Below are 13,954 nucleotides of genomic sequence, written 5' to 3'. Positions count from 1 at the left end.
GTGCCTTCATAGTTAAATCAAGCCCAGTCAAACACATTATTAGTTTGGCAAAGAAGGGGTGACTTGCTTTGGACCTTGCCCAATCCTAATTAGAGCCAGTAAGTATCTTCCTGGCTGCCCTTCACGCACAGTGTGAGCTGCGCTGGGACACGCTGCTGTGGCAGCCACCGTGTTTGTACAAGCTCAGTGCTGATGTGCTCATTTTCAGGACAACATGCTGTGGGCAGGCGGGAACGCTGCATGCCTGGGGCCCAGAATGACCTTGTTAAGCTTTGAGTAGTCAATGAGGTCAGGCCGGTGTCTGTGGATGAGCGCACAGAGTCCAAGGCCGTCCTTCCAGCTGCACAAGAGTTGAGAAGAGGAACAGGTGTTAACAGAGAGAAAGTGGCAGCGGGGCCCTGGAGACATGGAGGACGACCCCCTGCCCGGTATCCTTTCCAAGTTCACAGCTTCAGATGCAGCTGCCTGCCATGCCTCCCCTCCCCTGCCCTCATCTGACGGTATCAGAAGAACTATGCAGGTGGCAGGCAAGAAGCCTCTCTGCGCAGGGTCTTTTCTCCGGGTCAGCCACAGCCTTCTTGTCCCGATTTCCTCCTCCTCTCTCTTCTCCAAGACTCCATCCCAGAACCTGCCCCCAAGCTGCCCCGTGAACTACACAAGAACCAACACCTTGAGATGTCCACATCACATTTTCCTTTAAATTTGTATCTATCTGGGGGGCCACATCCAGCGATGCTCAGGGATTATTCTTGGCTCTGTATTCAGGGATCACTCCTGGTGAGTTCGGGAGGACCATGTGGGGTGCTGGGGATTGAACCTGGGTTGCCCAAGTACACCAGGATTTGCAGACTCGTTCACTGTCTCCTTATTAAGTTCAGTGTTCAGTGTCTCCTTATTAAGACATTCCACCTACCGTCTCTTCCTGGCAGGGAGGGAAAAACCACAGTGTGTACCTGTACCCCCAAATTCCAAAGGCTTCTCTAGGGATTGATACTCCCTTTTAAATACAGCGCTGTTTTGCGGCATCCCAAACCTTAATCCAAAGCTTTTTCCAGAGAAGCCCTTAGCATCAAAACCTCTACTGAACTTCACTGCTTCTCAGACAGGTGGAAGGAAAGTGTAGTTTGAAAGCACACCGCTCTCCCACCATCAGCCAATCCCAGCAGGACTATCAGGATGGGGTTCCTGTTTGCTCACCTGGTGTGGAAGTTCTGAATGTTGACATTTCTGTAAGGAGCGGTTTTCCTCTGACACCAAAGCAGCAGCCCTTCTTTAGCTGATGTCTCTGTAATGACAACCAAGAACACATGTCTACAGTGAAACGCCATTTCATTTGCTCAGCTCCTATCCATTTCCAACACAGTTCTCCCAAAGGACCAGCCACCACCTGTATGCGCCTTTGAAGCCGCAAGAGGATGGGAGCTGGATCCTTCATCCAGAGACTAATTTTTGACGATGCTTAAGGGACTCAAATATATCAAGGCAGGGGCTGGAGTGATAGCATAGCGGGTAGGGCGTTTGCCTTGCACGCAGCCGACGCGGGTTTGATTCCCAGCATCCCATATGGTCCCCCGGGCACCGCGAGGGGTAATTCCTGAGTGCATGAGCCAGGAGTAACCCCTGTGCATTGCCGGGTGTGACCCAAAAAGAAAAAAAAAATCAAGGCAGCAGCAATTGCCAGTTAGGACATAAAATAAGTGTAAAGCCAGCCTGTAGGGTTATTGGAAACAGGCCTTCAACCCAAACAACACTTTTCTTTATGGCTCCTGGGAACTGTAAAGGTAAAAGGTAAAGGCCCTCCCGTTGATCGTCGATTTGCTCGAGCGGGCCCAGTAACGTCTCCATTGGAGACTTTGTTGTTACTGTGTCTGGCATATCGAATACATCACGGGGAGCTTGCCAGGCTCTGCCGTGCGGGTGAGATACTCTCGGTAGCTTGCCGGGCTCTCCGAGAGGGGCAGAGGAATCGAACTCGGGTCGGCCATGTTGGCCACTTGTAAGGCGAACGCCCTACCCGCTGTGCTATCGCTCCAGCCGCTGGGAACTGTACTAAATGAAAAATGTTAAATTATGTCATTCATGACTAACCTGTTCAGCGTCTCATTTGTACTTTACTTTCTTAAACCACACAAAGTCCAGAAAGATGACCACAACTCTTAGTGATTTTATAATTTGGAGAGTGAGTGGGGGGGTTTGGGGCCACACCTGGCGGTGCCCAAGGCTTACTCCTGGCTCTGAATTCAGGGGACCATGAGGTACTGGGGATCAAACTGGGGTCACTGCATGCAACATATATATATATATATATATATATATATGTATATATAAAACCCTGTGCTAGCTGTGACAATGTGGTGCTTACATGCCAGCTGCTGTAACAACTGACGTCCCAGCTGCCACGCTCTGAATTCACCCCTGCATTTCCCAGGGCCTACGCTTCCTTAGGCTGCTCCAGCCAAAGACTGAGCAAGGGAGGGGCAATAGACACCCATTTCTGCCTGCCCCAAGTGTGACTCCTCTGAGAGCAATCCGAGCTGCAGGACACACAGAGTCTAGCAGACAAGTGTGACGGCTGAACTGCAGAATGAGATTCTTCTTCCCCAGGCCCTCTCTTCCTTTTCTCCAGCACAGGGTCAGCCAGTTGCTTTGGCTGGAAGCGTCTCTCTGCCAACATCTGCTTTTCCCCTTTTCACTCTACAAGCATTAACCTCCCAAATCTCATGTACCTCCACTGTGGACGCACTGGTGTGCTCCTCCCAAGATTTCCACCTGAGGTTCTGATTCCCAGAATGACAGTACCTAGAAATGAAGTGTTTGGTGGTGGTGAGGTGGCAATTAGAGTCACGTGAGATTATAAAGGTGGGGTTCCTCATGATGGTATTAGTGCCCATACAAATGGCACTAGAGAGCTAGTACCCTCTTTTTTGTTTTCTTTCTCTCACTCTCCCCTGCACTGTAGCACAGTCCTACCATTGTTCATTGATTTGCTAGAGCGGGTACCAGTAACGTCTCCATTGTGAAACTTGTTACTGTTTTTTGGCATATTGAATATGCCACGGGGAGCTTGCCAGACTCTGGCGTGCGGGTGGGATACTCTCGGTAGCTTACTGGGCTCTCTAAGAGGGACGGAGGAATTGAACCCAGGTTGGCCGCATGCAAGGCAAACGCCCTACCCGCTGTGTTATCACTCCCTACTGTATGTAAAAGAGACAGCAGAGTCCTTTTTCTCCCTCCCCAGCACCTCTGTCCCCCATCATGTGAGTGCACAGTGAGAAGTAGCTATCTGATGATGCTGGCACTCCAGCCTAGGACTTCGGTCACCAGAGCTACAAGAAATACATTTCTGTGACTTGAGAATCTATCTATATTAGCATAGTAGCTCAAAGCAACTAAGACAGTTTCTAATATGATCTTGGCACTAGCTTCTTGGAGAATCCAAAAGTTACATACCACCAAACAGCTCCTCAAAAATTATTTAAGTAACCTGGTATTCTAGCTGCAGTTAACAATTTTCAAAGCCCTTATAATTATGTACACACCTTAATATTGAATCCTGGCCTTCCACTTTAGTAAGGCAAGGCAGACGTTTTTTCGTTTTTGTTTTTTGGGGCCATACCCAGCAGTGTTCAGGGCTTGCTCCTGGCTCTATGTTCAGGGATCACTCCTGGTGCAGTGCTCTGGGAACCATATGGGATGCTAGGGATCAAACCTGGGGTGGGCTGCATGCAAGGCAAGAGCCCTACATGCTGTATTAATACTCTGGCCCCTAAATGATATTTTCAAATGAAAATATTCTATTTCTTTTCTTTTTTCCCCATGGCAGTGCCAAGGATGAAACCCAAGGCTTCACACATTCAGGGTAAGTGCTTTACTTCTGAGTCAACCCCTGACACAAAGTAATTATTTTGTATTTATTTGTTTAAATTATTTATACATTGTAATCCAGACTTTCCCTTGGTATGGATCAAAGTTGGAAACAATCACAAAAATCTCAATATTCTGCTATACAAACAATGCCCTGCTTTAAGGTCCTGGTCACCATAATAATAATGAGTCTATACTTGAGAATCTATCTATGTTAGTATAGTAGCTCAAGGCAACTAAGACAGTTTCTAATATGATCTTGGCACTAGCTTCCTGGAGAACTCAAAAGCTACATACCACCAAACAGCTCCTCAAAAATTATTTAAGTAACCTGGGATTCTAGCTGCAGTTAACAATTTTCAAAGCCCTTATAATTATGTACACACCTTAATATTGAATCCATGAGAACATAAATGTACTCTATTTTTTAACATCTAAATAAAATTAAATTAGAAAGTAAGTCAACAAAATACTAGCATTTAGATTTGTAATTCACTTAATTTTTGTGTAAATATGCCTGAACACTCTTTATTTATTTATTAATTTTTATTAGTGAAACACCATGAGATACAGTTGTAGACTTACAAATTTTTGTGCTTGCGTTTCCGTTGTACAATGATCGAGTACCCATCCCTCCACCAGTGACCATTCTCCACCACCACTAATCTCAGTATCCCTCCCACCCACTATCCCCCCATCCCACCCTGCCTCTGTGGCAGGGCATTCCCTTTCGTTCTCTCTCTCCTTTTGGGTACTGTGGTTTGCACTCTTTAGCTGTGAATGCAGAACTAGGGGTTTTTAACCACTTAAAAGGCTACTTCTTTTTTTTTAATTTTGTATCACACCCAGCATTACACAGGGGTTACTCCTGGTTCTGCATTCAGGAATTACTCTTGGTGTGCTGAGGGACCATATAAGATGCTGGGAATCAAACCCGGCTTGGCTGCATGCAAGGCAAACACCCTACCCACTGTGCTATCATTCCAGCCCTTTAGCAGCCTACTTCAATTAAAGCTCACTCTCTTCCACTTCCAAAGCCAAGTTTAGACTTTCAGCAAAAGATTAACAAGACTGTGCAATGGTAGCAACCGTACCACCTGGTGGTAGTATACCACCCAGTTCTGCAGATATAGGTTAGATCTAAATGCGGCCATTTGGCACACATACACATCCGTGCACAGATCCTGAACAGGGGAACACAACATATGTTACTGCTTGATATATCTTGGTCATTCCATCATGAAACCTCATGTAGTATAACAAGAGCTCAATCTAATTATATCAGACTTGACTTCATCGACAGATATACCAAGATGTCCCCCATTCTGATAAGGAAGATTGACTTCTCAAAGGGTTCAGCTATACTAATAAGAATGCCTGGGCTGGGGGGAGTGGTGCTGGACCCTGACGGTGTTTAGGGGTTGCTCCAGTGGTACTCAGAAAACCAGGCAGTGCCAGGGATAGAACTTGGGCCTCCTGTATGCGAAGCATGCACAGAGTTCTTTGAACCATCTCTCTAGCCCTACCATAGCTTTTAACTTATTTTTTTAACAAAATCATTAAAACAAATTAACACAGCTTTTCTGTAGACTTAGAGAAATTAAATAAGACTATTGAGAAAAGGTTCCATGAAACGAAAAGTGCAAGTTAGCAAACTAATACTATCTATTACGCTGCAAGTTGAAAAATGTATTTTTGAAGAGATGTTTAGGTACTTTACTAAAAACATGAACACTTTGTTTGTTTGGGGGACACACCTGGCTCAAGACTTCATCCTGGCTCTATGTTTACAGATCACTCTTAGGGGACTCAGGGAACCCTATGGGGTGCTTGGAAATTCCACCCAGTAGACCACATACAAGATAAATACTCTACTCAATGTACTATCACTCCGGGGACCCTGGAAATGAATACTTTTGAATCATTAATTTCTTAGTCTGTTAAATGTGCAATTATCTAGCATATTGTGATCAAGATTTTAAATTTTTGTTTTCTTTTCTATTTGGGGAGAGAAATCTATTTACTGGGAGGGCATCTGTCACTGTCACTGTCCTCTCTTTGTTCATTGTGTAAATATGTAAATATGCCTGAACACTCTTTATTTATTTATTAATTTGCTCGAGCGGGCACCAGTAATGTCTCCATTGTGAGACTTGTTCTTACTGTTTTTGGCACATCGAATAAGCTATTGGGAGTTTATCAGGCTCTGGCATGCGGGTGGGATACTGTCGGTAGCTTGCTGGGCTCTCTGAGAGGGACAGAGGAATCAAACCCGGGTTGGCCATGTGCAAGGCAAACAACCTACCCACTCTGCTATCGCTCCAGTTCCACAAAGATTAACTTTATAAGAATTTATTCAAGTGGAGCCAGAGCAATAGTACAGCTGGGAGGGCATTTGCCTTGCACACAGACAATATGGTTTGATCCTGAGCATGCCATATGGTTTCCTGAGCAGCATCAGTATGACCCAAAAAGCCAAAAACCAAGAAGAATTTATTAACTTTGTGCTTGGGGGTAACCCGAAGTATACTTGGGGGACCATGCAGTGTCAGGGGCTTACACATAGCTCACTGGGCTATCTATCCCTCAGGACTTATATATATATCTACACTCAGAAGCATATGAAATTGATAAATAGTATTACAAATTACCCTGTTAATTAAGCAGAAACTTTCTGGTTTTAGACAACCAAAAAGTTTCAACAGGTGTTTCTCTTTCCGTACTGAGATTGAGATCTACAAGTCAAGTATGCCTCTCTCTGTATAAACACTGAAATAACACCTCAGAATAAGATAAATACAGTTCTTTTCCTCACTGTGCTTAGATTTTTAGTCTCTTATTCATGAGTTAGAAATAAAAAAAAGTATCAGCTTTCATATACTTCACAATTAATGTGTCCAAAATGCAATATATCTTTTGCTTAAAAATATAGTTTTTTTCCCTTTCCCAGATATTGTCCACTAAAAGAATTTAGTCAGTAAGGAAAATCACCATGTTCTGGGCAGTGCTAAATGTTACTAAGGCTGTATTTTCCCATCCTTCTGTCTTTACTTTTTTTATGTTTATATTAACCAAACCTATTATTTATTCTTTAAGAGTTTCCTTTGTATTTACCTGAGAACATTTCCCCAACTGCATTCACCATAAGAACATTTGCCATAATGTTCTAGTCTTTTGCTAATATAGTTAAAACAGCTTCCTGCCCAGAAATTCTTGCTTATAGTGTTTGGGGTGAATGCAGAGATTCAGGAAAGCCTTCCCCAAAGAGGTAAGACAGGAACTAACGTGTAAATAGTGAACAAGAAGGAATCTGAAGGAGAAAACATGTCCCAGGATGAAGGAATCTCATGAATGAAGGCATGAAGATTCATAGAATGTGTAGTACATGACAGTTCATAATACCAAATGCCATATTTAAGGAAAGGATGTAGCTAAAAATAAGGCTGGCTGGAAAATAAACGAGACATCTACTCAAGGAAGGTACTGGATGCCACTCTAAAGCTTCTACAGGTCATCATTTTGGAAAAGGAGGGGCTGGTGTTGGGGCACACTTGGTGTGATGGGCTACTCCCAAGGCAATACCAAGGATGGTGTAACCATAGGTAGAACCAGGGCCTCCCACATGCAAAGCATGAACTCAGCCCCCTGAGCTATCTCCAGTCCTCTTCTCTTGTGCTTCAGGCAACATGAAGGCACTGAAATCTCTGAGTGAGAGAGACTCTATCATACATTCCACTGCTATGAGGTGGAGACTGATGTGGAGTAGCACAAGACCACTGGCTAGAGATACGAATGTGGCAGCTCTAGCAAAGTCTAGAATAGGGGAGAAAAACTGTCTGGAAAGAACCAGAGAGGGAATATGGTGGTATTTCGGTTACCCAGTACCTCTGACAACCACTCAATCCTTTCCTTGTAGGAAAATAGACACAGACAATAATACATAAATGAATGGGCTAAATTCCAATGAACGCTCATTTGTTAACAATGAAATTTGAATTTTTTATAATTTTATTTACTGGGGGGGGGGAGCACACTTTGTGGTGCTCAGGGGCTACTTCTGGCCCTGGGGTCATTCCCAGCAGTGCCCAGGAGACTAGGCCATCCTGGGGACTGACCCCAAGCCTCCTGCATGTGCCTAGCCTTGTATGAGTCATCTCTTCAGACCTTACATAATTTTATTTTATTTTAATTTTTGCTTTTTGGGTCACACCGGCAATGCACAGGGGTTACTCCTGGCTCGTGCACTCAGGAATTACTCCTGGTGGTGCTTGGGGGACCAATACGATGCTGGGAATCAAACCTGGGTCGGCCACTTGTAAGGCAAATGCCCTACCTGCTGTGCTATTGTTCCAGCCCCCTTACATAATTTAAAAATACAAAAGATATTCTTCTCTTTTTAATTTTTCCAATCATTTTAAAATGGCTGTGAACATAAACAAGAAAAAAAAAGGTGGTAGGTCACATTCAGCTGTTGGCCAAATACTGGGCCAGATGACAATGTTAAGGCTATATTAGGGAAAAGATGGAGCGTTAAAGACAGATTTTACAACTATTACGAGAAGACTTGGTGCTAACATGATATAGAAAGTAGAGAAAAAAAGTATAAAAGTTTTTATGCCTAGTTTATGCCTTGAGCAACTAAATACAAATGCAGAGTAGGTTTACAAGGAATATGATCACTTACATTATACATTTGATTGTCTCTAATCATTTTTCCATTATCTTGTCCTTAAAATCTTCCATTATTGCTCACAGCTAATTAGATAAATTCATGTCACACTCAAAGTCCTGCTTCCTCCAAGAAGTCTTTTCTTAATGCTTCTTAGGTTAAGAATAGTGTGATGAGGGGCTAGAGAGATAATACAGCAGGTAGGGTGCTGGCAGATAACTGGAATTCAATCCCTGGCACCCCAAATGGCCTCCCAAGCAACAGCAGGAGTGAGCCCTGAGCACCACCGGATGTGGAACAAAAAACCAAATAATAATGATAATAATAAACTAAAACATTTGAGTTTTAGTTTCCTATGGCTATATTTAAAAGGCTACAAATTCTTTGATATTTTTCTCAGTAAAAGACAGAATGTATTTTCTTCCTCCTGAATCTGTAAAAGCTTGTAGCTGGTTCATCAAAGAGTGCAACAAAAGTGATGCTGTATCACCTACTTTCTTGGTCTACCTGAACTGGGCCCTGAGCTGCCATGTGAGATGCTAACTACCCCGGCAGACCGTGAAGAAAAAAACAACTTTGAGAAGTCACTTATAGTCTGACTAGTTAGCAGACACACCTGTCCCACTCCCACCAGCCCAGTAGAAATCCCCTGTAATAGCAAATATCAAACAGCCCAGCAGAAATCCCCATTAATAGCAAATATCAATCAGCCAGACCCCTGGGTTAGCCATCTTACACATCAAACCCTGCAGAGTCTTGATAAAACTCATGTACCATAACAATTGCAAAACTTGGAAGCAGGAACTTTGAAAAAGTATTTTTATATTTTCATTAGTGTGAAATGCATATTCTTTATTATTTTTTATATTTTTTTGGCTTTTTGGTCACACCCAGTGATGCTCCGGGATTACTCCCAGCTTTGCACTCAGGAATCACTCCTAGCAATTTTCAGGGGGACCATATGGGATACTGGGGAATGAACCTGGGTCAGCTGCATGCAAGGCAAAAATGTTCCACCTGCTGTGCTATCACACTGGCCCCCAAATGCACATCCTTTACAAACAACATACTGTACAAACATCTTCAAAATCAGGTCTATTATTATTCAAGCTTCCTGAGATAGCTAGACCTGATTATTGAGGATTTACCATCTTAGTTTAAATTTTTAGATTACATATATTTAGAGGTCTAAATACTAGGAGGAAATAGCCTAATGGAATAGAAACACCTTTTTTTTCTTTTGGTCCCTCAAAAAGCATCACCTGGGGTCACTACTAAACACAGAGCTAGGAACAGTCCCTGATTTCTGTCTCTAAAACCAATCAGCCCATGTGTACCAGCTCCCTTCCTATCTGTCAAAAACGAAACAAAAACAAAAAAACCCTCTGTTTTGGGTTTGATAGATTGCTTTTGTTTTCATTTTTAGGCCTCACTCTCCACATTAGGGATCACAGAGAAATATTCAGGAGGCAACTGTAAAAGAAGTTTCTCGGGCTGGGCCAGAGAGGTAGTATAGTAGGTTGGGTGTTTGCCTTGCATGTAGCCAACCTGAGTCCAATCCCCGGAACCCCATGTTTTATCCCAAGCCCTGCCCACGAGGAGTGATCCCTGAGCTCAAAGTCAGGGGTAATTCAGCCGGCACTGCTGTGACCCCAAAACCAAAACAAAAAAGAAATTCCTTGGGCTGAAGACAATAAATATATAGCGAGGAAGGCGCATGCTTTGTGCAACTGTCTCCTGGTTCAATCCAGGGCACCCCAAATGGTCTTTTGAGCCCCATGAGGAATGATAAGCTCTGGTCACTGCTGGGTGTGACCCCAAAATAAAAACAAACCAAAAAGAAAAGACTTAATGGTGAGTATTTTGTGTAGGCTTGTGTCATCACTACAATAGGAGCTAAATTATTGGTTTTTAGTGCTTATTGATGTAAAATTAAAATTATTTAAAAAGTCTACAGTAAGAGGTACTCAATCCTCGGAAGAACTATAATAATGGCCTGAACATCTCACCATTCAGGAAGGTGGTTACCTGTTAGATGACAAAGGTAGGGGAGATGAACTGGTTGGAAAGTCAGCCTGACCTTAAATACAGCTATACATTATGTGATTTGAGGACTAAATGGGAAAAATTCTAATTTTAAGCATGTCAATTTGATACTTTTCAATAGTGCTAACTACATCAAAATATTTAGAAGTGCTGTGGGCGTAAAGGACTAAAGATTTTCATCTTCTATAGCAGTGCCAAGAATTAGAATTCTATTATAATGATGGAACAGTTGTTAGGCAGGGGATATAATGGCAATAGAAATCTTGAAAGAAAAAATGGAAATGAGAAAGGAGAGAGAGTGGGGGGGGGTGGGGGATAGAGGAAGGAGGAAGAGGGTAGGAAGGAAGCTAGCTGAGAGTCAACTGATAATTTTTTGCACCTCAAAGAATCAAAGAGTCCAGTCAAGGACTCAGTTACAGTTGTGAAGTGTCTAGTATGACTAAGAAGAAGTCCCAAAAAATATTTTTAAAAAATCTACCTCTGTTCTGAACATGTGTTCATTTTTTTCTAAAATAATTCTACCCCCTGCCCCCACGCCTGGCTGTCCTCGCCGGGGCCCCTTGGAGGGGAGCGGGTTGAGTTTTCCTCCCCGCCCCAACCAGGGTCCAGCAGTCAAAGACCTCCAGAACCAGCCACCATCATGCTGAGACCACTCTTCACACGCATGAAGGTACCGGCAGAGGAACAAAGGCATGCGGGTCCCGGGGCTGAGATCTCCAAGCCTGCTCAGATCGGGGCTGAGCATCCTCCATCCAGATCCTCCAAATTCCAGTAGGCAGGGGTCACACCCACCAACTGGCCCCCTGGCGCCGTGTAATCCCATCAACACATCTTATCTCATTCCTACTTTGGACAAACTGGCAGGCTACCAAATGTAACCTGCCCACACGGCAGAGTCTGGCAAACTCCCCGTGGCGTACCCAATATGCCAAATACCAGTAACAATGATGGGTCTCACTCTCCTAATACTGAAAGAGCCTTGAATATGGCACTTTTTAAAAAAATCTCAGGGCTATGACCAAGGAGATGTTACTGGGGCCTGCTTGAGGCAATCGACGAACAACAGGATGGTCGTGATCATGAATTCTACCCACATGAATAAACCAGCAATGCTGGGGTCTTTTCTCATATAAATATAAAAGTTGTGAAAATCCAGATCACAACTAAATCTTTCATACAATCATGGAAGTATTTTACAAAATCAGTTCAATTTTAAATAACACTTTTCAGATATTAATTTACAAATTCCTATATCATCATACAAAGCAGATTTCTAATGATGTCTTTTACCTTCAACTGAAATATCCTGAATAGCGAAGCGAAGGATGATGGTCCAGATCATACCCAGTGTCATTTTCACGTTGCCATCAACAATTTCTTTGGGGAAGAAAAAACAGAACAAGTTAATGTAAAGATAATATGATCGGTAATCACTTTTCTCCTAGTTATAAGTCTTCTGTGAGTTCTGACTAAAGAGCTATTGTACGTATACTCTTATGGCAAGATCAGCTTATCTTTAAGTGTTGCAGTATGTCTCGTTATAAATAAGACATTAATAACCAAATGTCTCTGGCTTAAATGAATTCTGAGTTAATAGGAAACACAAATCCTGCATATACATAACCACTGAATCAGACCAGGAGTTTCCAATGTTTCAAGATTCAAAAAATGCAGGCTCTTAATAACCAAATACAAAAAACACGGGTTCCTCTTCAGCCTGACCTTTATTCCAGCGCTTCTGGTTGACAGATTCACGGGACTGAGCTGTACACCAGAGCCATCTACACCTCAATAGGACTCCCAATCTTGCACAGAGAAAGAGCCACTTCCTTCCTACTCATTAATTCTTATCAGGAATCCCTGGAAATATAAGTTCCTTCTATTTCCTATCATAGCTTTTCAGAAAACGGCATGAATTAGACAAAGAATCCTGAACCTGGTCCTCAGTACCACTCGCTCTCCTCCCTGTACGCCCGGAGATGCAAAGCTTAGGACAGTGAATGGAACGGAAAAGAGATGGCGGGAAGAGTGTGTGCACTGCTGTTACCATACCCCCACTGGGAGATCAGTTTGGGTCAGGACTACTCCTATCACACTTCACTTACCTTCAGCACCGATGGACACCAGTTTCACACCTTTGCTGGCTATGTAATCCAAGGCTTTGTTGACATTAGCGATTTTATGAAATCGCATTTTCCCTCGGTCAGGTTTGGGCAGTCGTTCTCCTGTTCGAGGAAAAAGAATAATGAAGACATAGAGGAAGTGACTCACTGACAACAAGGTCAAGATGCCCAAGTTCAGAGCTTGTACTTTCTTTATATTTTATTGAGTCACCGTGAGATAGAGTTCAAAGGTTTTCAGTCATATAATGTTCCAACACCCATCCTTCCACCATTATACATTTCCCACCACCAATGTCCCCAATTTTTCTCCCCCCACTCCCTACCCCCAGACTGCCTCTATGATAGATACTTTTCTATGGTCAGAACTTTTCTTCTTTCTCTCTCTCTTCTTTTGGGCATTATGATTTGCAATACAGATACTGAGAGGTATGTTTGTTCCTTTGCCTACTTTTAGTACACAGTTCTTATCAAAGTAATAATTTCCAACTATCATTTGTCATAGTGGTTCCTTCTCTATCCCAGCTGCCCCCTCCCCCAGCACTTGAAGCAGGCTTCCTACAGTGGACCAATCCTCTTGGCCCATATTTCTATTATCCTTGGGTATTAGTCTCATACTATGTAGTTTTTATAGTTTTCACTTTCTGAAACAGAAATAGTTATCTACTTCTGATGCGTCCTTGATTTCTGTAAGTCACAGCAGAGAACACTAACCTAATCCTTTCAAAATCAGATGAACCAGTGGGAAGCCAAACGAGAAGAACATATGCTTCCAGATCTCTTGGGAGAGTCCAGTGAAAGCTACGAGTCAACTTACAAATGAGTAAAAAAGAGAAGCAACTTGACATTTCTCTTAAACACCTGATCACATGGCTCTAGGGATGAGGACAGACTTGCCATCATCCTTCCTTGTTCCTGCTTCTTCAAGGGAGATCTAGTTCCAAGCCTAAACCATCTTACTGAAATTCAGGGCAAACCATAAAACCTATGGGAGTTTAACCCTTTTTATGTTGTGTTTTTTGCCACACTCAGTTACACTCAGGGCTTACCCCTGGCTTTGCACTCAAGGATGATTTCTTAGGAGGTTGGGGGACCCTATGGAGTGCTGGGGATTGAACCCAAGCTGGCTGTGTGCAAGGCAAACGCCCTACTTACTGTATTATCGCTCCGGCCTTGGGATTTGAATTCTTATTCTCAAAATTATAACATCTTTTTCACTGGCTTTTTTTCATAGACAAATTCTAGAATATACATT

The 13,954-nt window shown here is 43.0% G+C and overlaps 1 protein-coding gene across 3 annotated transcripts in view; it reads right to left on the bottom strand.

Moving 5' to 3' along the window:
• Positions 1–13,954, bottom strand: part of ACTN2 (actinin alpha 2) — a 93,645-nt gene that overhangs the window by 45,540 nt on the left and 34,151 nt on the right. For all 3 annotated transcript variants that reach the window (XM_056113610.1, XM_056113608.1, XM_056113609.1), the window contains exons 3-6: positions 12,685–12,804; positions 11,870–11,956; positions 1,198–1,285; positions 262–340 (exon numbers count right to left, since the gene is read on the bottom strand). In XM_056113610.1, coding sequence (XP_055969585.1) covers positions 262–340; positions 1,198–1,285; positions 11,870–11,956; positions 12,685–12,804 — 374 coding nt within the window. The remainder of the gene's footprint in view (positions 1–261; positions 341–1,197; positions 1,286–11,869; positions 11,957–12,684; positions 12,805–13,954) is intronic.

This window comes from Sorex fumeus, unplaced genomic scaffold (assembly GCF_029834395.1).
Source record: "Sorex fumeus unplaced genomic scaffold, SorFum_2.1 ptg000021l, whole genome shotgun sequence".
In the NCBI taxonomy this organism is placed as follows: domain Eukaryota; kingdom Metazoa; phylum Chordata; class Mammalia; order Eulipotyphla; family Soricidae; genus Sorex; species Sorex fumeus.
Note: the sequence above shows the minus strand (reverse complement) of the source record. Positions and strands in the feature narration are given on the sequence as shown.